This window comes from Lissotriton helveticus, chromosome 7 (assembly GCF_964261635.1).
Source record: "Lissotriton helveticus chromosome 7, aLisHel1.1, whole genome shotgun sequence".
In the NCBI taxonomy this organism is placed as follows: Eukaryota; Metazoa; Chordata; class Amphibia; order Caudata; family Salamandridae; genus Lissotriton; species Lissotriton helveticus.
Window position 1 is genome coordinate 1,101,971,478 of NC_136068.1, and position 27,839 is coordinate 1,101,999,316.

The window sequence follows — 27,839 nt, forward strand, 5'->3', positions numbered from 1 at the left end:
CCAATGCTGGTCCTGAAGAGGAGAATGTTGTGAAGGACACACCCCGTGTGATGGATGGGGAGTCTGTGGAGGTAGCCCCGGAGTCCGTGGAGGTGGATGTTGTTCCCGTGGGGGACTTGCCGACCCTTGCCGAGTGGCATGTGGAAGGAGGGCCTACCCGGCAGGAATTCTGTCGGGCGCAGAAGGAGTGCCCCACGCTTGAGGGCATGCGGCAACAGGCCGAAGCCCAAGCGATCGATCAGGAGACCGGCAGTTTTCACGTGTACTGGGAGGATAGCCTCCTTTACAGTGAACCTAACGTTCCGGTGCATGGATCTTCGAGGGCCTTAGTGGTCTCCCAATGCTACCGGGCCTTCTTATTGGAACTGGCACATGAGATTCCTTTGGCTGGACACCTGGGCCAGGACAAAACCTTTGCGCAGTTGGTCCCGCATTTTTACTGGCCCAGGATGAGAGTTGCCTCTGACACCTACTGTAAGACCTGCAACACTTGCCTGGCAAGTGGCAAGACTGGGACTAAAGGGAAGGTCCCTTTGGAACCCCTCCCGGTGGTCGGGATCCCTTATGAGCGGGTCGGAATCGACATCGTTGGGCCGTTGGACCCTCCGACCTCTGTGGCACACCGGTTCATCTTGGTGTTAGTGGACCACGCCACTCGGTACCCGGAGGCTATCCCTCTGAGGACCGTCACTGCACCTGTGGTGGCGCGGGCCCTAATGGGGATATTTACCAGAGTGGGATTCCCCAAGGTCATGGTGTCAGACAGGGGCACAAACTTCATGTCCGCCTTCATGCAGGCCATGTGGAAGGAGTGCGGAGTGACCTACCAGTTCTCCACTCCTTACCACCCCCAGACTAACGGGCTCGTAGAGCGCTTCAACAAAACCTTGACGGGGATGATCCGGAGCCTGCCAGAGGACTTGAGGCGGAAATGGGACATCCTCCTCCCTTACCTGCTGTTTTCGTACTGTGAGGTGCCACAGAAGGGAGTCGTGTTCAGCCCCTTTGAACTGCTCTATGGCCATCCCGTTAGGGGGCCCCTCAGCCATGTCAAGGAGGGGTGGGAGAAGACTTCGATGAAGCTTCCCAGTGATGTCGTCAGCTACATGCTGGCGTTCCGCAGCCAGTTGGCCAAGCTGTGGAAGGAAGCCTCAGACAACTTGGAGGCTAGCCAAGCCGTCATGAAGGAGTGGTATGACCGCAACGCTCGGACGGTGGAGTTGGATGCTGGACAGAAGGTGTGGGTCATGGAGCCTGGGGAGCTTAGTGCCCTCCAGGACCGGTGGACTGGTCCGTACGAAATTGTGGAGCGTCGAGGCCAGTCTACCTATGTCGTTGACTTAAAGACCCCCCGTCAGCCCCATCGGGTGCTCCACGTCAACCGCCTGAAGCCTCACCATGAGCGATCTCAGCTTGCTCTCCTCATGGTGACGGACGGGAGCGAGGAGGAAGAGAGTGAGCCTCTTCCTGACCTTCTGGTGACCCAGGAGAAGGATGGTTCAGTGGAGGGAGTTGTCCTCTCCCCATCCTTGACCCCAGAACAACAGAGGGACTGCCGCCAGGTGTTGGAGCAGTATGCCTCGTTTTTCTCCCTCACACCTGGAATTACACATCTGTGTACCCATGATGTGAACACAGGGGACAGTCCGCCTGTAAAAACCAAGTCTTACCGGCTGTCCGATAAAGTTAAGAACAGCATCTAGGGTGAGGTGGCCAAAATGCTTGAGCTAGGGGTGATTGAACCTTCCAGCAGCCCGTGGGCTAGTTCGGTCGTGCTGGTGCGGAAAGCGGCCCCACCGGGCACCACACCAGAACTTCGGTTCTATGTGGACTATCGGGGATTGAACTCTGTCACCAAGACAGATGCTCACCCAATCCCACGGGCAGATGAGCTGATTGACTGGCTGGGAGCAGCCCGGTACCTCAGCACCATTGATCTAACATCAGGGTACTGGCAGATTGCCATGGCCGACGGAGCAAAGGAGAAAACAGCGTTCTCCACCCCCGAGGGCCACTTTCAATTTAGAGTGATGCCCTTCGGGCTCAAGAATGCTCCGGCCACCTTCCAGCGGTTGGTGAACCAGGTGCTGTCTGGCCTGGAGTCCTTCTCAGGGTCGTACCTGGATGACATAGCTGTCTTCAGTAGCACCTGGGAAGACAATCTGCAGCATCTCCAGGAGGTGCTGCAGGCTTTGCAACGTGCTGGCCTGACCATCAAGGCTAGCAAGTGCCAGATTGGACAGGGATCTGTCGTCTACCTGGGACACCTGGTGGGCGGGGGTAAGGTGCAACCCCTCCAGGCCAAAATTGAGACCATCCTGGCCTGGGAGCCCCCCAAAACCCAGAATGAGGTCCGAGCTTTCCTCTGCCTTACTGGCTATTACCGCCGGTTCGTCAAGGGATATGGTACCATCGTAGCCCCCTTGACTGAGTTAACGTCCAAGAAGCAGCCATGAAAAGTGATCTGGACGATTGCTTGCCAAGAGGCATTACACACTGAAGCACGCGATGTGCACCGCTCCGGTGCTTGCAACACCTGACTTCTCTAAGGAATTCATCGTGCAGACGGACGCCTCTGAGCACGGCATAGGCGCTGTGCTTTCGCAACTCAACAACGATGGCCAAGACCAACCTGTGGCCTTCATCTCCAGAAGACTCCTCCCTCGGGAACGGCGATGGAGTACCAGCGAGCGAGAAGCCTTCGCTGTGGTCTGGGCCTTGAAGAAGTTGAGGCCATACCTGTTTGGCTCTCACTTCCTGATTCAAACCGACCACCGACCCCTTCGCTGGCTCATGCAGATGAGAGGCGAAAACCCCAAGTTGCTAAGGTGGTCCATCTCCCTACAGGAGATGGACTTTCGGGTGGAACATCGGCCCGAGTTGACCACGCCAATGCTGAGGTCTCTCCCTGTTTTTCCGCCTTAGTGACGAGAACTCCCTAGAGGTTGGGTAGCTCTCCCCACTTTCAGCTAGGGGGGGGATGCATGTTAGACCTGTCAGCCTTAGGGTGGTCTTTCCCTATTTTTTTCGCTTTTGCCTCATTTTTCCCACCTTCTTTTTGTTGGCCTTAGCTCTCTGGGCACCTTCCCATTGCTAATCAATGCTAAGGTGCAGGTGCTCTCTTCCCCCAACATGGCTGCCACTGACCCCTGCTACTGCAGCGTGGTCTTTTTAGACGCACTCTAGTAGCCAGGAGATGGCTGGAACCACTAAACATTGTTGCAATACCAGCCTGCCTGCCTGCCCATAGCTAGAGTGAGGAAGCTCCTGGAACCTTCCAGAATAGGGGAGTGGTCACCAACTGCCCACTGCCAACTGCCAACTGCCACTATAAAAGAAAATGGAGGGAAACTTTCCAGTCAGTTGGGGCATCACTGACCTGGGGGACCCTAAGCAGGAGACTTAGGCGGTAGGGCCTAGTCAGGAACCTATACCACTGGGGGTGACAGAGTTTAGGCGCTGCCCACCAAGCTGAGTAAGGAACACTGAACTAGCCCACTGTCTTTGCCCGGCGGGAGGGGAACCCAGGGACCACCTGAAGTGACCTATTGAGGAAAGCCTTCAACTCACAACCCCCCCCCCCTCCTCAAGAAACTAGGACTTTACCTCAGAAGGGCGCAGGACTCAACTGGCGTCGAGAAGACCCCCTTTCTGTGCCCCCAAGGACTACTGGGGAACAACCAGGTATTGGGCCTTGCCACCTCTGCGCCCCGCGTATCAACCTGTGCCCCCAGTGCTGTCCTGCCTGAAGTAATAACCTGCCTGCCAAGCGCTAAGGAGAAACCTGACCCCAGCGCTTTCTCTACCCAGCGCTACATTCCCCCCGGAGCGCTGTAGCCTGCCAAGAACTGCTGACATTGCTCTTGACGCACCAGTGGCTAGTGAGCGCGGTGACCCCCTGAGGCGCTAAAGGTGCAACGCCGCATTCTGCCCCATTGCGCTGCGCCCGGAGAGAGAAGCAGCACTGACCGTCCCCCAGAGCTCTGAGGTGAAGAAGCGAGGTAGCGGTGCGAAACTCACCGCCGAGGGCCGGCACTGTTCGCATCATCCCCGCTGTGTCTGGAGGCCGGTTCCCACGACCGCAGCCCCAGAGCCCACCTTCGCGGAGATCCTCGCGCCTCATCGCCTCACCCCGGCGGCCCTCATAGCCTGCAGAGGGCCGCCCTAGGCCTCAGTAGGCCGAAGAAGCCCAACACCAGCCTCACGTGACGGGGCGCGTCTTGGACTCCGCCCCTGCCACGCCCTCATTGGCCCGTTGTGACGTGCCCTTGCAGCGGTTGTGCCCGACTGGTCCCCGGCCTCTGTCGACAGCACGAGGCCCGGGACCAACTGCATCGCGATTCAAGAGTCGCGAGCCTCCCTGATCCGCCCCCACACCGCACTGGGCCGAGTGAGGCCCCGGAGGGCCGCAGTCGTCCTCTGCCTGCCGAGATCATCGCAAGGGGCCCTGGGAAGGCCCGAAGACTACAGGTAAAGCTCCGGGGAGGGCGGAGAATCCACACAAACGCGGGACCTCCCAGGAGCGAGGGGGAGACCTGTGACCGCCCCACCCCCCTGGAGAACTTGAGACTGGGCCCCGTTGGCCCTAATTGACCCTGAAAATACCGCAACTGGGCCGGAGCCGGCAATCCCCCTTCCACAGCCATTGGGGAGAACTAGTTGCTTCCACTCACCCTAGGCTAGCCCAGAGGTTAGGTATATGGGCTGAGGGATTGTTTATTGTTGCTTGATGCAGGGTTTACTTGGCTTGATGAAATGCATTACCTACATTCAATGAAATGTTTACCTTCCTTCGATGACCTGCTAATTCCTGCAGCTAGGGAATGTTATTGCTGAGTAATGAAACGTCATTCCTTGGATGAAATGTTTATTCCTGCATAAGGAAAGGTTGACTAGATGCCCACAGGGGTATAAAGAAATGTTTTATTCCTGCGAAATGAAATGTATGTGCATGTCTCCTTAACGAATTCTTTGCAGATGCTCACTGGAAGATTTTACCAATGCTACATGAAATGTTTTAATCCTGTCTAGGCAGTATTTTCTGAAGGGCCTACAGTTACTCACTATTTAATATTTATTTATTTATGTATTTATGGCCAAGTGCTGAAAAATATGCGTTTTAAGGAAAGGTAATGAGTCATTACTACTGTGATTTTTGATTGCCCTGATCTAGATCTTAGATAAAACGTATTTATTTGAATCAAACCCACTGGTGTGGTTTCAGTCTCTGCGTGTACTTCTTGTCTCAGTGAATGCGTGTGCTGTGTAGTCACTTTACACCTAAGCTTCGGTGCCTACCCGCTCGAGCCAGGCTACCCCCGGGGATCTGGCAAACCCAGCTCCTACAATAACCAATCTGCCCCTAGAGCTATATTAGACCATGCCCGCCCCACTAGCACTTCATTGAGCATATACCCTTTAGTGAAACCTCCCCAGCAGACCCATTATCCATACTCAGCCCCCCTGTTGCACGGCCCAAACATTTTCATGGTGAACGTTCCCAAGCTTAGCTCAACGAACGCTCGCGAAAGTGATGACTCCTTAACAAACAAAGTCATACACTAGATTCGGTACATCAGGGTTTGTCGCTCTGTAATATGTGAGGACATCATCAGGGTCCAAAGATGCTCGCCCTCTGTGCAAACTTATGATTACATCAAACTCACACTTTCTACTGTTGATCTGGCAGAGAATCTTCTCGCATTGGAATATCGAACCTGCCCCCTCCCATTTCTTCTATACAGTACAAACGCAAACTAAAAACTACAGAGGGTGGGACAATTAATACCTTAGAACAAGGGACATCCTTAGAAGCAGTCGATTGAAGTACTACTACCCTAAGAACGAAATGTAACTTTCATAACTTCTTATCCCTCTCTGATAAACACAAACCACTGACGACTACTTCGGGGCTAAAGGGGCCATGTTACAATCCTGAAACATCACAGAGGATCCTTGAGTCAGGTTCTTGTACACTGCTAGATCACACTGAAACGCCCGATCTTCCAATGCTAAAAACAAGTGATAAACAACTCCAATTCTGTTGTGGTCCCAGATCCAAAATTGTAAAGATTATATCATGGAAAGTAGCAGGTCTAAATAATACACTCCTACTCCCCCACTGGAACTAACCGATAGAGGGATTCAATATCTGCATCTTCCAGGAGACCTGGAGTTTGGTTCGGCTACATAAAACAGGCTATGCTTGCTTCTGTTCTCCAGCTACCAGGGAGAGGGTGTCCGTCAAGGGGATTAATTGTTTGGGTGAATATTGCTCTATGCTGCCGAATCACCATGCACCCTTTTCTAAGTCCCGATATCCTGAGACTCACCATTAAGGGCCCAAGGGGTGGGGACTTTTTAGACTTGTACAATGTCTATATTAGAGGGACTAAAGGGGGCAACACTTCGCCTACTGTTACGCTATTAGAACTAGCCATATCCAGCAAGAATTTTGATCGCAGGCGAATTTAATTGTACCTTTGAGCCTTTGAGCTTTGATGACATGCTGGAGCATGAAGGAGTCCATAGCAAATGGGCAGTTCCCCCACTCCATATACCCCCTGTCAAAAGATGAACCGACTTAGCAATCCAACTTAATGTGCTCACCACAGAGTTTGGCCTAAGGGCAGCCAATGGTAGAACTCAATCGGACACCGAGGGGGCAAATACATTTAACAGAGTCAGTTGTCCATCATGTATCGACTATATTCTAATCGATTTAAAACGTTGGGACAAAACGACTGACATGTTTGTGGCCACCACGACTGACAGTGATCATAACCCGCTATGCATGACTATAAAGATCCAGTGGGTTTCACGATCTCACCCTCAGTCCAGTCGGGTCCCAAACTCTATCATTGATATCGTCCCCTCAAACTGTAAAAGGCACTTGAAGTGACACAAGGTTTCCTTGCATGATTCCAACTTAGCGGGTATCCGGGAGGTCTTGTCCACGAACATATCAGAACTCCAGGCCGCATTCGCTGATACAGGTGAGTGGGCTGCGGTCCCCGTTATCCATTCTAGCACAATAGAACAACTGAGCTCTTACTTTCGAGCACCTAGCAGGCACAGTAAATCATGGCACTCTAAGAACTGCAGGCTCAAAAGACAGGCCTTATCCTTGGCAATTAGAACTAAGTACTGCTCCCGGGTTAAACTGGCTAGGAAGGAATACAGGGTTGCCCTGTGCAAAGCAAAGTTCGAGTGGGATGAACTTCACTGGCAGGAATTAGAGAATTCTAGCCTTGGAAAAAACACATACCATTTTTGGTCATTACTGAGCCGGGCAACAGCAGGGAATTAGGTACCCCATCTAATCATAACACAAGCCAAGACTGGCATGATCATTTTGGGAAACTGTATTCCACTACAGACAACGAATGTCTGGAGGAGCCATGCGGCCCCAAAAACGTCCCTCCAGCAGGGAATGCTAGTGATCCCTTCTCGCTGGTCGAAATCGAGGCAACTATTAAGAAGTTAGTCCCTGCCAAAGCTCCTGGACCAGACGGTCTTCCAGGAGACCTGTTCCTCGCCGACCCCAGAGGTTGGTCGCGTTACTTCCAGCTACTGTTCAATGCTATAGTTGCAGGCTGCTCAGTTCCAGAATCCTGGAAAAGCGCTGAGGTGGTTCCGATTTATAAAAAGGGTGACAGGGAAGATCCCTCAAACTATAGGCCAATAAATCTGATTGACGTAATTCAAAAGGTGTTAGTTAGGGTCCTCTTACAGAGAATCCAAACATTGTCCGAAGAGGAGGACGTCCTCTTCCAATACCAGGCTGGCTTTAGCGCCAGCACTGGGACGATCCACCAGGTATTTAGACGAATGCTCATATACTGGAAAGTGGTGTTAATTGGAAAGGGCAGCCTTTACCTTGCATTCATCGACTTAAAGGCTGCCTTCGACCTGGAACCTAGGACCAGGCAGTGGCAGATCCTCAAAGATATGGGCATTCCTCCCCCAATCCTTAACTTATTGATTCGCCTCCACGAGGGAAATTACGCCCAGGTGAGATGGGGGGCCAAAGGTCAGCTGACATAGCAGATCCCTGTTGGCAAGGGAGTTCACCAGGGTTGCGTCATGGCCCCCACCCTGTTCTCTTTATATGTGAAGGGGGTGGTGAGTTTCCTACAAGAAGATCCAGCTGATGCCCAATCCTGGCGGGTGACAAAGTGCTGACGCTTCTACTCGCTGACGACACCCTGTTGGTGTCGAAGACCCGAGTTGGGTTACAAAAACTAATGAATAGATACCAAACATTCTGTGACTCCCGGGGCTTAGTCATTACCACGGCTAAGACTAAGCTCATGGTCTTTAACCCCCACAAATCTTTCAGGAACAACTTCACACTGAATGGCACCCTCCTGGAAAGAGTCTGTACCTTTGAATACCTTGGCATTCGACTCTTTGATAAAATGCTTTGGAGGCCCCATCTAGCTAAAATGCTTATGAATCACAAACGCGTGGTCGGGGCACTAACCAAAGAACATTGCTCTTTGTATAGCAGGCCAGTTGCCCTGGCCCTCGTAGTTCAGGATGCCAAGACAGTTAGCTCAGCTCTATATGGAGCTGAGCTATGGGGGATTGACAATGTAGATGAGCTTAGCATATCTGAGCACAAGTTTTTGAGGGATTTGGTGATGCTCCCACATAATACCCCTCTAACACCCCACTAACACCGTTAATGTACGATATGGGTAGGCGGCCATTCAGATACATTACCAAACTCCACCCACTGCTCTTTTGGGCTCGCCTAAGGCGCACCCCTGAACTTTCCAAATATGCCACAGCTCTATCGGAGGTGAAGAACTTAGATGTGGACCACAGGGTCAAATGGATATTAAATGTTAGGAAAATGCTGGTACTATTGGGCCTTAAAGATTCTTGGGACACCCAAAACCCCCTGAGCAAGGCAGAGCTCAAAAGCCTATACTGGGGCTAGATTGACAGTCAGGAGCTCAGAAATCAGAACATGGGGAAATTAACAGATTCATTTCTTACTTTTAAGCAGACCAGAAGCCTTGAGCCATACCTTGATGAATTCCAGGTCTCAAGAGATAGAGCCCTGTACACTCAATTTAGGTTTGGCTCGCTCCCTGTTAATGCTTTAACATCTAAGTGGTGCTCAGCCAAGAACACAACAGAAGGCTCCCTTTGTCGTGGAGCCCAGCTGAAGTGGGTTGCCCACGTCATGTTTGCTTGCCCAGCCTACAATGACACAAGGTCTAAATGGTTAAAATCAATTTGCAGAGACATGGGCACCCGTGACCACAGGGTTGCTCTGCGTATCCTGAAATCCGACCCATGCGTTCTTTTCTCTTGCGGGGTGGCTACATTTTTAAGCCACGCCTGGATAGTCAGGCATAAAGCCCTGCTTGGGGCAACCTGGTCACCTAATTGCACACCTTGGGCGATACCAGAGGCAGATAAAAAGCCTTGAACCCAAGAAAGCCTCTCCTGATTAACAAAGCACCTGCACTTTACATAACACCGTTATGATGATCTGCTACCTTTTTATTCTTTTTTTTCTTTATCTGTTTTTAGTCAATGAAACTCGCAGAAATTTGCATACACACATCTTAGATAACTGTTTTAATAAAAACAGTTTTTAATACTTTGTGGTATAACACAATGTCAAAAATGTTAGTAGAACTTTTAGCCAATCTATGTATTTAAAGACCTATTTCCATTGAGTACTTGCTTTTATTTTTTGAACAACTGTCAAACAATGCTTTTATGATACATGTTATCGAAATAAAGCTATTGATTGATTGACATTCCAATGTTTGTTCAATATACTAATTATTTGTGAATTTTCTTTGCTGTAACTAAGTATCATTTTGATTGCAGAATCTTTTTGCTTTTGCATTTATCCTTGTTTACCAAGGTTTGTGCACAATAAATCGTTTCAGACCATTTTTTTCTTGGTTTTATATCCACAGGTTTTTTATCCTTTTTGTTCTGTTTCTTTAATTTTGATTTCCAGTTCTTTTTCATCCAAACAGTTGCATTTTGATGAATTCTCCATAGGGTATGATGTTCATTAATGATCTTGGATGAATGATCTTGGATGAAAACTAGATCCATATAATATGCTGTTCGTGGATGTTGCTTTATGATATACAGCTGTATGTATATGATTATCTTTGATGTACTGTTACATCTAGAAATTGTATTGATGTTTTGCTAGTATTACAGGTGAATTTCAAACCAATGTTACTCAATTTTAATTTCTCATAATACTTCATGAATTCCTCCGCTGTTCCGTTCCAAATTAAAAACAGGTCATCAATAAACCTCAGGCACAGAGCTATTTTTTCGGTATGTATTTCATTTTCCTCTCCCCGGGCTATGCTTTTTTCCCACCAGCCCATGGTGATATTCGCATAACTAGGAGAAAATGAAACACCCCTGGAGGTGCCACAGATCTGTGACTATATCTGATGATTGAATAAAAGCACATTATTAAACAAACAAAGTTCAATCATTTCCATGAGCATTTTCGAATATTTCAAATTTTGTATGTTTCTCTGTTGGAGAAAGTATTTCACTGAATGAAGTCCCACTTCATGATTGATAGATATGCTCAATGATACAAGGTCTATGGTGACTAGTAGATATCCTTCCTGCCATCCCGTATTTGCCAAAATGCTCAAAATATCATCTGTATCTTTGATATATGAGCTTAGTAAATGTACTAATAGATGTAAATAGTGATCAACATATGTGGAAATGTTTTCATAAAGAGATCTGCAGCTTGTTATGATCGGTCTTCCTGGAGGGTTCGCCAATGTCTTATGTATTTTTGGGAGGAAATATATTGTGGGCATTGTTGGATTTTCAACATATAGAAATTTACCCTTATCCTCATTATGCAGTTCTTCCTCTTGCCATTTGCCATTGTTTTCTCTCAGATTTAATGTGAGGTCATTCAGTAGATTTGTTGTCAATTTCTTATAATTTGCAGTCACACATAATTGTCTCATTGCTTCATTCATGAATTGTGTTTTTTCCATGATTACTATATTTACCCCTTTGTCAGCATGTTTTATTTCAATTCTATCATTTTCCATAAGGTCCGGTAGTGCTTTGCATTCTTTTCTACTTTGATTTTCTTTTATGTTCTTTTGTGTTACATTAGTTAATTATTCTAGGTCTGAGATCACTAGATCATGATAGACATCTATTCTATTTCCTGGGTTTTAAATTGGTGCAAAATTTGATTTGATTTTGAATTTCGTTGGTATATGTTTATCTATTTCTATCTCTAGTTCTTCCATTATTTGAGTTTCAAACACTTCAGCATCCTCCAGATTCTGCATTAGATAGTATACTGTTTTGACATCTCCTAGTTGTTCTATGAGTTGATCAGTGCTCGGTTTGGCTGTCCTGTTAAGTTTTGTTACTTTCAAATTTTCTTTTTTCGCAAAGCATTTTGCAAGCTTTAATTTTTGTATGAATTTGTGGCTGTCTATCCTTGTATCCTCAAAGTCATAGTGTTTTTCAGGATAAAAAGTCAGTTCTTCATTTAGGAGATTAATTTGATGTGGATTCAAAATGTGATTTGATAAGTTGATACTGAGGTTTTCTTCCATGGGTATCCTAGAGGCTTCCAATGTTTTTTCTATTATTTTTGTTATTTTTTATCAAGACTGCATAGAGGATATTTGTTTGTTCTTTCTACCTCCTCTCCTTGTTTTTCCAATCTTGTGGTACTTGGTAATCGCCTTGTTCCTCGTCTTCACCCTCTTCACTCCCCCTTGATCTTCCCGGCCTTTGTCTATGTACATCAATTTCATTTCCTCTAAAAAAGTGGGTTTATAAGTTGATTGCGCGATTGTTTCTCCTTCGCTCATGTCTGCATCTGACTCACTGATGGTTGAAACAGATTCATTTTCAGGTGTTCATTGCGTATGTAATTTTTGTTTCAGAATATCAAATCTTTTTGCAAAGGTAAGAATCATTTCATTTTCATAATCTCATTCATTGCGTCTAGATTTTCGTTCCAACACTGATGCCAGTGTGGGATTTAATGAAAAATGCACTCAAAGGGCATCTTAGAGATGCCCTCTGAAAAACGACCAGCCTCTGGTGGGATGTATGTCATTACAACGTATGCTTTCACTCTGCATGCCATTACGACGCAACTTTTACAACGCGTTGGGGGGCGCTGGATAGTGGAATAGTTTAATTTACTATTCCAACTCCAGTCCCCGTGGATAGTAGGGAAGGTGTTGGATAGTAATTAAACTATTCCCTATCCTAGAGCGCCCTCCAGTGCAAGTCATTGTAATGACTTGCGTTATAATAGTTGCGTCGTAATGGTAGTGCGGAGTAAAAGTTGCGTTGTAAAGGATGTTTCCCCCTCTGGTGGGTTCACTGACTGGTACACACCAGCCTGCCATCACGAAACATGTTTCTGGGCCCCTAGGGTGGGAGCCTTTGCTCCCTGAACCCAGAAAAAAAGCCTTTCCTGGGCAGAGGTGTTCACAACTCCCCCAAGCCAGGAAGAGCCATCTGCGGCAGGGGAGCTTCAAAGGCCTGGCAGTCCTTGTAATTCGACCCCCAGCCTCTCCAGATATCAGGTGCAGGCCCCCTTCCAATTTCCAACCCTTTTCAGAGGGAAGACTGGCAGGAAAAATTAGCCAGCCCAGAAGGTGCGCCCACCTCTGCCAACCCCAACCCTCAGGTGGGGGAGGTGAGGTGCCCGCCATCTTGCAGATGGCAGGCACTCCCCAATCAGGATTAGGGATTGTGCTCACTCCCTTATGTGGGGTGAGCACACCAAGGGTGTAGTCATTGGCTACGGACCTCGGGCCCTTAAAATGTCCCCTAAATACAGTAATTAGGGGGCGGCCCTGAACCAAGAACTCAGATTCCCACAACCTAAGATGAAAAAGACCGAAAGAAAACGCCAAAGAGAGGAGGCTGCAGAGAACAACTGACTTGGCCCCAGCCCTACCGGCCCGTCTGCATTTTCAAGGATCCTGTGCCAAAAATCGTCTTGTCCTGCAGCCAGCGACCTCCAAAATCCCTAGAAGGACTGACTGCCTTCAACAAAGACCGGATCTCCTGTGAACAACAGCTCTGTTCAGAAAAAACACCAAAGAAAGACTCCGAGCCTGTTGAGGAAAAAGAAACCCACACCACCTGTCGACTACGGCCCGAGTTCGAGTGGCCAATCGGTCCCAGCATGGTCCCCTAGCGCTCCAGAGTCAGAGTCCACCCTGGCATCGCCTGCAACCTCTGCACGGAGACCCCCCAACCATGAGTGACCCGGTAAGGTGAAATCCAACCTCAAAAGACACCGCTGCATTCAGTCGCCCTGCGCCCTGGAGAAAAGAGCCTGATATGCATCTATGTCCTATTTCCTACTGCTAACACCTGTCACTTTAGTTAAATCCTGCTATAATAGTGATTGCTGCTAATATATTGTACTTTAGTTAAAACCTGTATTTTAATCACTGTGTAAACGTTTTAGTATTATTATGGAATTGACTGTATTAATGCATTTTTAGATGATCATTTTAAGATGATAATAACTTTGTGCTTAGTATATGTTTGTTTATGTTGGTTGTTTTTATCTATCTTTGTTTGTAATGATTTTAATGAATCAACAAATAAAATACTACTACACCTACGTCCCCGAGCCCTCCAACTTTCCTGCCCAGCTGTTGGTTCCTCCCGGAGGTCTTCCTGGACCGAGACTGCAGCTAAAAACCAAACCAAAAATCCCCATTGAAAATAACAGGGAACCCGATGCCAAAACAGTACCCAGCACCTAGCCTCCCCTGCGCTGCTGTGGGTGCACTTTGTGTGCTAAACCAGATCCCCTTTTGCCCTGAGCCTAATACCAGGAGCTTGGCTCCCGCAACCTTGTGGCCTGCTCGCCAGCAGCCACCAACCGGAGCCCCCCTATCCCCTATTGGCTAACATTGGGCCTCAACACACTGCACCCGGCGTCCCTAGTGCCGCTAAGGGTGTAACAAGAGTGCATCCTTGACCCTGGGGGACCCCTGAATCTAACGCCAGAACACCAACTCCACAACAAAGTACTTACCTTAAAACCGATAACACTATTTTCCTCCATAGGATAACATTGACAGTTTTCTATGAAAGGTTTTAAAGTGTAGAGTTGGAAAACCTAAAGAAATTCTTTAAAATTCTACTAACTAACAAATACGCTTTCACTTACCTGTTTACAGGAAACGTCCCAGTGCAGTATCCAGGCATACTGCACTGTGTAAGAAAAGTAATCTCAAAAGTAACTTACCTGTAATTTTACTAAAAGTCCTATTCAAAGTATATGTACTGTATTTACAAAGCATTGCATTTCTCAATTACAATACAGTAAGTCAAAACAAAGTGCATATACAATTACAATCCAAACTGTATTACAACTGTATATTTATTGCAAAGTATTTATCACGTACCTATGCCAGGCTTGCTTGGTTCTAGGAAATTAAATAACTGAAAGAATATTTTTACACAAAAACAATTGGTCTGAAGTTCAGTCTTTGAGTGTGTGAATTAATTTGCTGACTGAGTGTGTACAACAAACGCCTAACACTGTCCTCTGATAAAGCCTTATTGCTCGACCACACCACCAGAAATAGAGAGTAAGGTGCTATCTAACTTTACCTCTGCTTATCTTTGGTGTCCCACTGGACTCTGTGCACACTATACCTCACTTTGGAATAGTATATACAGAGCCAGCTCCCTACAGGCTCAGCATGTGTTATTTTGAAAAAGAAAACAATGGACTATATATATACATATATTTATATATCCACACACACGCATATAGTTTTCAATTGAACCAATGTTTCATCTGTACAGGGCTCAATGTTTTGATCTTAGTCCGCGTTTGTACTCATTGAGAATCTTAATCAATTATTTGTTCTTAAAGCCTGTATCTTGAGCCATTCAAAATGGCACCATCTGATTTTCATGATTCAAAAGGAGCTTTGAAATGGAAGTTTTGTTATCTCTAGAAATTCTCTTTCATTTGTGGCCCCTCATTTAGAAAATATCAATGACACTGATATCAACCTTGATGTTATCAAATACTGTAAAACCAGTGGACGTAGTTTTTAGAAATCCTTCACCCATAAATAAATTGAGGAATGGTGCTTTCTTAGCGTTTTCGGAAAATACTTTGAAAATTCCTGCCGTGTGGAACGGTTCAAAGATACAGGCATTGAAAACAAAAAAAATCAAATTGGAGCTTCATTTTCAGGGAATGTATTGTCGGGCAACTAAGAATAATGATCTCTGCACCTAAGTTACACTCACCTAGGTACATTTATCTGTAGAATAAAATGACATAAAGAGGTCAGCATGCAATGCTTCCATAAGAGTGATGACGTTTTCTGTGCTAGGTAGCCAGCTTTGATAGTAAAGAGGACCTAACATGTAATGCCAGTGGTAGCTATGGCAGCAACAGGAAGGTGTGGCACTCCCAGTTCTTACCTGTCCATCAGTAGATGCTGAAAAACACTCTGTCCCACTTTTGGACTGTAGCCAGAGGACTTTGTAGACAGGGTCTCTATGACTGTGCTCTATGATGGAGAGTTCAACTGGCTGTCCTCCTTTGCGGGTGTCCCAGTAGGCTGTGGATGATATAGGACGTTTTATGCGCAGAAGGGTGACGCAATTAACTACATGAGATCAAGAGTATGAGGGGAGGGAATAGCAAAGCAGTGAAGGCTATACATACTACTTTGGGGCTTTACACATTCTTACAAAGAAGTTGGACGTTTGTGATGTGAATGTGAGTATCAATTTTTCACATGGTACGTCATAGACTGCATGGATTAGCCTGATTCGACGTGCTTCTTAGGTCTGAAGATTAGGGAGCAGAGACATGGTGGTAAAGTAATCTGCCTAGGATCCCATTGTTGGTTAAATATGGAAGCAACAATCTCCCTCCTGTTTAATCTCTATGTCGCCCCTCTTATTTTTTCTCTTCAACAAATGGAGGTCGCCGCATTTAATTATGCGGATGACCTCCAGCTTGTTTTCAACATCTCCTCTTCTCCCTCTTCTGTTCTTAACTTCCAAACTGTCATGCTCCATATCCGGGACTGGATGAACCACAACCATCTTAAACTCAACCCCGATAAGACCGAGCTGGTGTTGACGGGTGGTTCATCCAGCCCCTGGTCCTCCCTTTTCTGGCCCACCTCTCTTGGTCCCTCTCCCGAACCCACTTCCTCTGTCAAAACCCTTGGTATAAAACTTAACTCTCAACTCACCCTCCACTCCCAGGTTAGCTCTGTGGTATCTTCCTCTTTTCTTTCACTGCGCACTATACGCAGGGTGTCCCGTTTCTTCACTTTTTCTGCCCTTAAACTCATCATCTTAGCCATGGTGGTGTCCCGCCTGGACTACGGCAACGCCCTTTATGCAGGCATCCCTGCATACAGCTTACGGCGTCTGCAGCAGATACAAAACCAGGCGGCCCGCCTGGTATTCAATCTTCCTAAATTTCACCGTTCCTCCCCCCTCCTGAAAACCCTACACTGGCTCCCTGTGCGAGCCCGGATCCAATTCAAGCTCGCCTCCATCACCTTTCTGGCCCGATTGGGCCTGGCACCAGCATTCATCTCCTCCGAGATCACCCACTATGTACCCACCAGGGAACTTCGTTCGTCCTCTCAGTCCCTCCTCACCATCCCACGCTACCGGACAAAGAAGTGGGGAGGTTCGAAATTTGCCACCCTTGCCCCTACACTCTGGAATTCCCTCCCCCTAGAACTCCGCACCATCACCCTCTACTCTCAATTTCGTAAACATCTCAAGACCCATCTGTTCGCTAAGTCTTTCGACTAAATCCTCATCAGCTCTCCCCGTCTTTTTAGTCCTGGACCCTGTTAGTTCTAGCGCCAAGAAACCGCAGGTGTATGAGCGCTCTATAAATATTTTAAAACTCAAACTCAAACTCAAACTCAAACAATTACAACCAGGCCCACTGGAATTATGTGATTCTGCAGCTCGTGCATTTTCTGAGTGGTTATGGATTTGCTGCAGTGGACATATAGTCCAAAATCTGCTGCAATATATGGAGATTTAAATAAAAGATGTCTCTTGCTCAAATATATCAGAGGTTAGCAGATAAACACTGCACATGGGGTGAAATGCAAACACTTTTATGGACAGAGAATGAATCTGAAACTGAAGCCTGGTTTTAACACATATTTGGGATGGTCAAAGTAAATTATCAGCCCAGAGCATAAAGGGAGATTCAGATTTCTTATCTTTTCACCCAAAAATCAAGAAAGGCGTGTGCAAGCTTAAGAGAAACTGTGAGCTTCCAGTTGGAAAGCTCAATATGTCGTCCTTACTTAGCTGTCCATTGTAGCAGCCGCCGACCAGAATGTGAGAGTCCTTGGGATTGTACTCGAGGCACACCAGGGGTGAGACTGGCTTCAGTGTTAGGTCCGGCCTGTTGGGGTTTTCTAAAACAAAGAAATATGGAGGCCGGTATGTTATTAATGAAAAGTTGTGCTGTCCTAGGAAGAAGAAAGGTATGGAGGATATTGAAAGAACTGAAAGACATGACAGCGAGGTGCAAGACTATTACAAGAAATAAGTAGTTAGGTGCAAGGATGAGGGCAAACTATGCCAAAAAACTCAATTAGCTGGAGGGGAAAGGGAAGAACGGAACAAGTATCAACAAATACAAAGCACAAGAGAGACCAAATGGATCAAACATTTATCTAGTTGCTTGGATGAAGAATGAAGTGCAGTGGTGTGTCATGAGGTAAAAAGGGACACTCTGATAAGAAAACATGTTATCTGTCAGTAGGCGATGCTCCTTTCTCACCGATGTCCCAGATGTAGGAGTCATAGCTCATATCGTTAGATGCCCGCTGGAACTCGATTGAAGAATATGCCACAGCAAGTTTCCGGCCCCCATCTGGATGCCAGGAAAGATGAGTGGCTGTTCTCTTGATCTCAGTTGGATCCCTAAAGATAACAGAGCCAAATGTATAGGAAGTCCAAGGCAGATTTGCAAGTGCTATCATTGCTGTAAGTAAGGTACTATATTGCTGATTCTTATTTTAAAAAGATATCAAAGATGAAACGAGAAAACACAGAGAAACTAAAATTAACCACTTGTAGACAAACTTTCAAAGCCTGTTAGCTGAGTAGGTAATCAAACATCATTTCCTTTTATTTGCTCTACAATTGCATGCACACGCGACATGTCCTATACAGCCATATGTTTATATGCCTTTCACGTACATGCAAATAAGCATGTTTCCAAGTATACTGCAAGTTCTGGCTGCACGCTCCTCAACATCTTGCCACTTGTCCTCGACTTGATATAACCATCAGACTTGATGGAAGATTCAGGGTACGAATACCAAAATTATGTAGCTTTAATCTATTTCAATATGATGCCAACTAGGTAACAAGGTTCACATCCCCGAGGCTCAGTGAACTGTATTACATATTAGTTGAGCAAGACCTAGCAACAAGTTTCTCGACATCTTGGTACTTGTTCTTTATTTTGCCTAGCTGCTAGCCTCCATAAGCATTCTGGTATATGTAGTGTTCATCATTCTCAATTGTATGACATTCTCTCGCTTTCCATGGAAAGCCAATTCCAAACGTGCCCCTATTATTTGTGTAACTAAATACAATTAGCACCAATATGCCGAATGGTACCTGAATACTTACAGTTATAAGAGACAATGGTTCGCTAAGGACTCATTTAGTGTCTACTTCAAGATATAATAACTAATCTAAATTACTGCACACAATCAATGCAAAAGAGTTGAAACGTGTTCTGCATCAGAGAGATTAATGCAACATCTAATAAAACAAAAATAGCAACTAAATGTAGTATTGTATTTAATCATAAAGCGCACACTAGTTCTCACAAAGACTAAAAGGAAAATGCAATGGGCTCAGGGTCCACAAAGGATCATGCAGAAAATAAATAGTAATGGTAGATTAGTATGTGTGTATAAAAAAACAACAAATGACAATTGTCCAATCAAGAGAAGCTGGATTAAGAATTCATAATTTTGATTAAAAAGTCCATAAATTAATACACAAGGGCCAAGTTTGTCAGTTGTAGTGCCAACGACATTGGACCTACTATATTGCTTTGCGAGGTCATCATCAGGACATAAAAAGTAACGAGAAATGGGACAGAAAACCTCCACAGAGTTCAAATAAGGCTAGCCTAATGGTAAAAAGGGCACTTTAAATAGTAATGGTAAGTAACACCTGGAATTTTCAAGTGGTGTATGTAGATGTCCAAGTATAAAAAGATATTTAAAAATATGAAGCACTGGCAAGAGTTAGCCATCATAGTTAGAGATCTGAGGATTGTGTTATCATTTGTGCAACTGGAGGTATACTGGAGCAGTAATCCCTCTGCTGTCGAAATGTTGAACGTTGTTTGTGTGTAGTAGCTAAAAATGATATTATATATATATATGTGTGTATATATATATATATATATATATATATATATATATATATATATATATACTACCTACTGGCGGTCGCCAGTAGGTAGTTATAGTTAGGACCTAGTTTCCATAGGAAATCCGTAACATTCTATTTGGAATAACTTTTGCGCCGGCTGACGAATCTTCGCGACATTCTCCAAGAAGATGGGGTGCTTTGCTCCGCTCCTATCCTGAAAGTTTCGGGGTGATTCGTCAAGCGGGGGATGAGAAAAAAGGGGGGACCCAAAACGTGTTTTCCCTATGCAATTTTCCATTGGGACCTTTAGACACGGCTACAGCCCGAACTGCTGAACGGAATTACATCAAATTTGGCAAAAAAGGTAGAGTTTGGTTCACGGATCACGCTTTTTGTTAAATGGTGTAAATCCGTGCAGTAGTTCCTAAGAAAATCAAAAGTAAAATCATAGATATATCTATGGACGAAGTAGGGTACGCGTATCCTCCGAGAATCATGCGCGTAGCCTTACGAGCACGAGCTGCATGCTAACTGTCTGTCAACACTCCGAACCAGGAAGTGTTGGCAGCCATCTTGCGTCTCAGTAGAACCGAGGCACAAGAAAACTGAAAAACAAGTGTGCAAAAGACGCAAAGGGGGCAGGGTAGAAACACCCTGACCCCCTAGGCCTGCTCAGGGGGTCCGACAAGGACCCCCAAGGCCAAAAAAAAAGGTATTCTTTTTATTTTTAATCGTGGAATGCACGTAGGATACGCGTATCCCTCGAAGAAAAAAAACCCCGAAGCCTGCTTCATTTGTAATTAGAGGGGGGGGGGGCAAAACCCAGGGGCAATGTTGTTTTTGTGCGGCAGCACATGGGAGGACACGAACGTAAACACACCGCCGCCTGCCTCCGACAGCTCCTCTGCGGCGCTGACTGGCTATGATTAAATCCCAAATTAGTAAACATGAGAGGAGGGCGGGCGGCGCCATTTCAATACTCGAAAACCTTCCCGAGCCGGTCATTATTCTAATGAGAGCCGAGCTCTGCAGGGCTCCGTGTGGCCCGGACTTGGAGGCGCACCCCGGCGAGGCCAGGGCCCGGAAGAGGCCTCCCGACAAGCGGCTCACAAGGCCAGCGCCCGGAAGAGGCCTCTCGGGTGCGGGGGTTAGGGGCTCGAGGCTAGGAGGCCTCTCCAACGAGGCGGCTGACAGTAAAGTAAAGTAAAGTCCACATTTGTAAAGCGCACAATCACCCGTAAGGGTCTCTAGGCGCTGGGGGCCGTCGGGAAGATTAAGCGAGCTATTGCCCAGAGTCACATGGTGCTGGGCTAACCTGCCGCCGGAGCCGGGGATCGAACCGTGGTCCCCAGATTCCAGCGTCAGTCGCCCTGGCCGCGGCGCCACACCTCTCCCTCTCAGTGAGAAGGGCTCTCCGCCTGCTGGAGCTGCCCCAACGGGGCTGGGACCGGAGTCCGCACAGTGCCCAGGTGACCCTCGCAGAGAGGGCACTGACGAGGCCCGGCCGCCGCCAGGGCCCAAAGAAGGCCCCGGATACGAAGGAGGGCCGAGAGGGCTTGATGCACCACAGCCAGACCCGGAAGGGACTCGGAACCAGGAGACCCTCATGACTCACGAGCCCTTCGCGCCAGGGGCCACATCAAGGTCTACATAAGACAGGCCGAGGGCTCCTCGTCTGGGCCCTCACTAGGTGCCTGGAGGATCGCGGGGTCTGCAGTGGCGCTATAACACCTCATACAACTTGAAACGGTAAAGGGTTTTCACCTGGAAACAAAACACCATTGTCTAACCAATTACTTTATTCCTCCAGCATGAAACATCCCAGTAAGGTTTTCGCCGCACACTGCTTACAGGGCTCTTCTTTGCAACCCTAAATCAGTTGTGGCGGTTTGCCTCTGATGAACTGGGAGAGGATGTAGCCTGATGGCGGGGAACCGGGTTCGACTCTCGGCTCTCGGTAGGGACGCTCAAAATCATGTGATTCTTGGCAAATCATTTAATCTCATCCTGTGATTCTGGGGAAATCACTTAATCTCCCCGTGCCTAACACAATGAATGTGTTCGTCTGCAACGCAACTGGTGCCTTGTAAAGCACTCTGATGCCTTCGGGTCCAGTTCGGCTATGTAAAACTAAAAAAACAAAACCTATGTATGGCAGACATGGCACACGGGGTGGACGCAACTGTACGGTCTGCTTAGACATAACAAACAAATTCATTCCTAACCGAAATGACACTTCGATTTGGAGGATTACATACGTGATTTATAAAAAGTAAACACTGAAATTAAAAATGCTATTTTCCAATTGCTTTGTGGTTACACTTATTTGTTGCTTTAAGACAGCCAGGCCATACGTTTCTACTGTACACTCGCTTATCTGCGAATGCTAAGCAGTGAACATTTTCGACAAGTAGATGTATATTTAGTTTATACATAAATACAATGTATACATTCTCTGGTTCATGTAGAGTGTACAGCAAATAATGCATCGCAGCCGTGTCTGTAAAACAGACGCGTTTCATTTAAAACAAGGGGGGAAATAGAGTAGCTGCGCCTCTTCATATCCCTGCTTTGTGTGTCATCGCAAATTACTCAAACTAATTAGTGGCATTAAAAAATAAAAATACTGCTGCTCTGATAATACCGGTGACAAAAGTGAAAATACACAGTTTCTTTCACTAGAAAAGTGCATGTTTGTAGTAAGTAGAGAAAACAGCATGTTTGTAGTAAGGAGCCTACAGGCTCGAGGCTAGGAGGCCTCTCCGACGAGGCGGCTGGCAGTGCAGCCTGCAGAGGCCCTCCTCCGCCTGCTGGAGCTGCTCCGACGGGGCTGGGACCGGAGTCCGCGCAGTGACCAGGTCAGGTGACCCTCCGCAGAGAGGGCACTGACGAGGCCCGGACGCCGCCAGGGCCCCGGATACGAAGGAGGGCCGAGGGGGCTCGATGCACAGCAGTCAGGCACTCAGAACCAGGAGACCCTCATGATGCACGAGCCCTTCGCGCCAGGGGCCACATCAAGGGATCTCACTAGGTGCCTGGAGGAGCGCGGGGCCCGCAGTGGCGCTATAACACCTCATACAACTTGAAACGGTAAAGGGTTTTCACCTGGAAGCACTTGTTGCGTTTTCAAAGAGACTGCCACAAACCCTTTATGATTTTAGTTAGGTGACGTGACTATTCAGCACCCCTATTCTGATAAATGTTCCTTAACCACTGGCGGGACCCGTGCCTACAGCAAGCTACCAGTGGCTGCAGCCCACGAGGAGACACTCCTTGCCTGCAGGGTAGGGTGGGGTAGGTAGGCAGAGAGTACCTAAAACAGAAGGCCTATCATTTAAAGGAAGGGGCATGGGTCTTTGCACACTTAACGTGCATTAGAAATAAAACACCATTGTCAAACCAATTACTTTATTCCTCCAGCATGAAAAATCCCAGTAAGGTTTTCGCCGCACACTGCTTACAGGGCTCTTCTTTGCAACCCTAAATCAGTTGTGGCGGTTTGCCTCTAATGAACTGGGAGAGGATGTAGCTTGACAGATAGGGCGGGCGCCCAGAAGCTGGGAACCGTGTTCGACTCTCGGCAGGGACGCTCAAAATCATGTGATTCTTGGCAAATCATTTAATCTCATCCTGTGATTCTGGGGAAATCACTTAATCTCATCCTGTGATTCTGGGGAAATCACTTAATCTCCCCGTGCCTAACTAAATGAATGTGTCCGCCTGTAACGCAACTGGTGCCTTGTAAAGCACTCTGATGCCTTCGGGTCTAGTTCGGCTATATAAAACTAAAAAAACAAAACCTATGTATGGCAGACATGGCACACGGGGTGGACGCAACTGTACGGTCTGCTTAGACAAACAATTTCATTCCTAACCGAAATGACACTTCAATTTGAAGGAATACATACATGATTTATAAAAAGTAAACACTGAAATCAAAAATGCTATTTTCCAGTTGCTTTGCGGTTACACTTATTTGTTGTTTAAGACAGCCAGGCCATACGTTTCTACTGTACCGTCACTTATCTGCGAATGCTCAGCAGTGAACATTTTCGACAAGTAGATGTATGTTTAGTTTACACATGAATACAATGTATACATTCTCTGGTTCATGTAGCATGTACAGCAAATAATGCATGTCAGCCGTGTCTGTAAAACAGGCGCGTTTCGTTTAAAACAAGGGGAAAAAATAGGGCAGCTGCGCCTCTTCATATCCCTGCATTGTGTGTCATCGCAAATGACTCAAACTAATTAGTGGCATTAAAAAATAAAAATACTGCTCTGATAAAATACACAGTTTCTTTCACTGGAAAAGTGCATGTTTATAGTAAGAAAACAAAACAGCATGTTTGTAGTAAGGAGCCTACAGAACATCACTACATATCAATCTCACCTTCATATCTGTGTAGGTGGGACAATGCATTTCAGCCCAAGCACACCGGAAACACAGCTACTTCTCTTTCTTTCCCGCTAATTTACTCTAACAACCATTATTAATTCATCCTTTCATCAGGCGTAGTACCCACTGGTAGGAAAAGAGTTGCTATTAAACCCTCCTCAAAAAAGCCTAGCCTGGATCTGTTAATTGATTATGGTAATGCCCTCTATCTGGGCTCTAACAAGGCAGTGATCAGACGACTGCAGCTGGCTCAGAACTCTGCCGCAAGACTACTGTGCAGGATTCCCAAAGCCTCTCCCATCTCCGGCTACCTCCGCGACCTACATTGGCTCAGGGTTGAGAGACGTATCAAATTCAAAACCCTGAGCTATATGCTTAAAATCAAAATGGGCACGGCTACACAGTACTTACAATCCCTTGTCTGTCCCTATACTCCCACTTGCCATCTTCGGTCTACAACTCATGGTAATTTCACTGTACCCAGAGTCAAACTCTCCAGGATGAGTGGGAGATCTTTTTCCTACCTCGGTCCAATGCTATGGAACTCTCTTCCCCCCGACATCCGCAAATAAACTATCTACACACGCTTCCGCAGATCCCTCAAGACCTGGCTATTTAACCAATAAGCTTTGTCTATCGGTATAAATAAGCTATTACCTGCACTTATCCGTCCAGCGCCGGGAAACTCTTTTTGGGTAGCTGCCGCGCTCTACAAACTTAATAAATAAATAAATAAATAAAATTGATACCAGCTATAAGCACATTAACTTTCTTCCAGCGGTAAAGAAATTCGGGGTGAGCTTTCTTGATCGTTGGATGGCCAGATACTTGAAGATTTCTTTAATTTAATATGATTCCAATCCGTGAGGCTTTAAATCTGTCTTGGGACTGAAGCAGCTTTAACATCTGTGCACACTGTGCCTCATTATGCCAGATAGATCTTCTGAAGTTGAGACTGCAGACGTCCCATTCACGGCAAGCCCATTGAGGAGGTGGTAATACACATCAGTGATTCACAATATTATGCTTCATTTCTCTATGGCACGAGACAAACCCTATCTCTTTCACCTTTAAAGTTAGAGCCATTTTCTACTGAATGTGGAGGTCCAGAGGTCGCTTCACTTTCATCCAATTTAATATCCATTTACACCCCATTGCTAATATGATCAGGTTTTGGTCATATCCCTTGAAGAAGACACCCAACTTATTTTATAGCCTGATAAAGTCACCTATGAAATGCAATATCTCACCGCATATTTTTCCTCAGTTCTACATCGGAAAACAACTTCAGGAGACCCAATACCCCTAAAACTAAAGTACTAGGGCACATTCCCTTTTGGATGTCCACCTTTTGGGCATCCACTACAAGGGATGCTCCAACTCATGTGAACCAAGTCAAACACCAAGGACCTTACTCTATCTTAACAGATACACTTAGATGTCTCTGCGATTTTCAAATTAAGATGTTAAAGAAAGTCTTGCCTTTTACTCTGGACATCTTAACACTGCAGTAGTCAATGCCGTGGCCATTTTCAGGTTAGGCTGTGCAAATACATGCTACGGTGGCCTCTCCTGCGTCCACTATTGCCCTGCAGCGGGTACAGAGCAGAGCTGTGCCATTATATGTACAATATAACGGAATCTGAAAGACTTGTAGAGGCACAGCACAAGTTGCATTGGCTCCCAGTCTCTAAATTGGTTAAAATTAAGGCCGAATGCTTGTGTCCCAAGGCGTTTTACGACACTGCACCTTCCTTCACGAAGATGCTCTTGCATAGATATCTTCATCAAAGCTCCCCGAACAAGATCAGTCTCCTAGTTGTCCCACATCCATTTTCTGAGATCCAGCAGGGAGTGTAATTTTGAGTCCTCACACTTTCTTTAAAATGCTCTTCCTGCTTAACCAAAACTGCAATACACTATTATATCAATTTAAGAAAGGACCTCATTGTGTCTCATTTGGTAATATCAGTTTGACACCATGATAACTATTGGTTATAGTTTGCACTTTAAAGGCTTATTTTCATTATGGAGGAAAGGAAACAACCATCTACTTATAGTTCATGACATGACACAGCATTTACATGTTCTACAATTCAAAAGGGGCCACAAAATGTAATTATCATACCATAAATGTAGTTCTCTCTGAAGTTGTCACTTTGCACAAATTTGGCTTATTGGAAAATAAATAAATTCTGGTTCTTAAGCATTATTAAATCTATGATTGACACGTATATAAATGCATCAACAGGTAAAGCAATCAGCAAGACAGATTAACCCATTGGCTGCTTCCGCTTTTTTGCGGCAGTGCGTCCGTTTAAAAAAAAAGGCGCGGTCGCGTCGGCCATTGGCCGACGGCAGCACCAGCGAGGTAGTGCTGCCGTCGGCCAATGGCCGACGGCAGCAGCCAACGGGTTAATACACCTATGAAGCCAGTTGTAAACTAGCAAAATCTTGCATAAACTGGTCACAATAAGAACAATTCAACACCAACTTGTGTTTACGTGATGATAGAAATAGCCCCAAGTGAATTAACATGAACTGCTATAACACCTGGCCTCATAATATTCCACAAACACAATTATATAAGGAAAGGTATAGATTTGTTTATACTTCTATTGTACATTCATTAATTATCTATGTCTGATCATTCATTATCTATTATTATAGCCAATATTTTGGAAAATTTGCCACCTTTAAGTCCGCTATAACCATGTGGAAAATATAGTCTTTGTGATATATAGTCTTCCCCCTCCCCCACCTCACCCCCAAAGTCGTCCTAGGTACCAAGCCTCGTATGTGGAGTTGCTATTTCAAAAGTTCAAAATGTATCTAGCAAAAAATTCTAATTACAGGCCGCGCCCCCATCCTTCACCATTGTACATATATTCCTCTAAAATAAGGCGAACTACGAATTCCGATTTACTCACCTGTTATCAGGAGAGACCTCAGTGCTACATCTTTCAGCCCACTACTGATCCTGAAAAGTAATTCTACCTGTACTTACAGTAACTTGAATTTCCTTCCATAGGCTAACATTGACTGGTTTCCCTTGGAAATTCTTCTAAGTGTGGAGTTTTGGAACTTTAAAATCATCCTCTAAAATCAGTCGAACTACGAATTCCGATTTACTCACCTGTTATCAGGAGAGACCTCAGTGCTGCATCTTTCAGCCCAGTACTGATCCTGAAAAGTAATTTTAACCGTACTTACCAGTAACTTGAATTTCCTTCCATAGAATATCATTGCCTGCTATATAAAATATATATAAATTAAAAAATATATAAAATAAAAAAAACAAATATTACAATTTCAGTATTTAATTTTTGTTTTCAATTTATATTAAAAATATGTAATGTAATTTAAAAAATAAAATATCTAAAAACAAATAGTTTAAAACAATGTAGTAAATCAGTATAACAAAATATAACAATTAATACATTTAAAAATTATCATTTACAAAACCTTTGAATTTCACTGAAAAAACCATAAAACCATAGGTTTCAGCCACGTTATGGTTAGGAATTAGCATTTAAAAAACCTTAGAAATTCACTGAAAAAATCATAGGTTTCACACATGTTATAGTTACCTGGACATTTCACTCATACAAAACCATTGAAATTCACCCATTTTAGTTAGTTCAGCTAACTATAACTTGCGCGCCCGCAATGCACTGCTGATGATGTCACTTTTTACATCACTCATGACATGGTCAGTGACATCACTCATGACATCACTGATGACATCTCAAATGACATCACTGATGACATCATCCTTGTGAAAAAGTGGCAGACCTCCTCTCACCGTAATATAACCTTTGATACCTACATTCAAAAATATAAACTAAAAATGTCAAAACAATGGAGATACCAATACCAGTTACAACAACCTATTCAGTAATTCCAAAATCTACATACACATCCACTCATTCGCCAACAGTTCTATATAGTCACTCATACATGTACTCCCTCATCATATGTACTCATA

The 27,839-nt window shown here is 45.6% G+C and overlaps 1 protein-coding gene across 20 annotated transcripts in view; it reads right to left on the bottom strand.

Moving 5' to 3' along the window:
• Positions 1 to 27,839, bottom strand: part of DNAI2 (dynein axonemal intermediate chain 2) — a 375,814-nt gene that overhangs the window by 267,108 nt on the left and 80,867 nt on the right. For all 20 annotated transcript variants that reach the window (XM_078654258.1, XM_078654257.1, XM_078654254.1 and 17 more), the window contains exons 5-7: positions 17,834 to 17,976; positions 17,352 to 17,465; positions 15,478 to 15,617 (exon numbers count right to left, since the gene is read on the bottom strand). In XM_078654258.1, the coding sequence (XP_078510384.1) occupies positions 15,478 to 15,617; positions 17,352 to 17,465; positions 17,834 to 17,976 (397 nt within the window). The remainder of the gene's footprint in view (positions 1 to 15,477; positions 15,618 to 17,351; positions 17,466 to 17,833; positions 17,977 to 27,839) is intronic.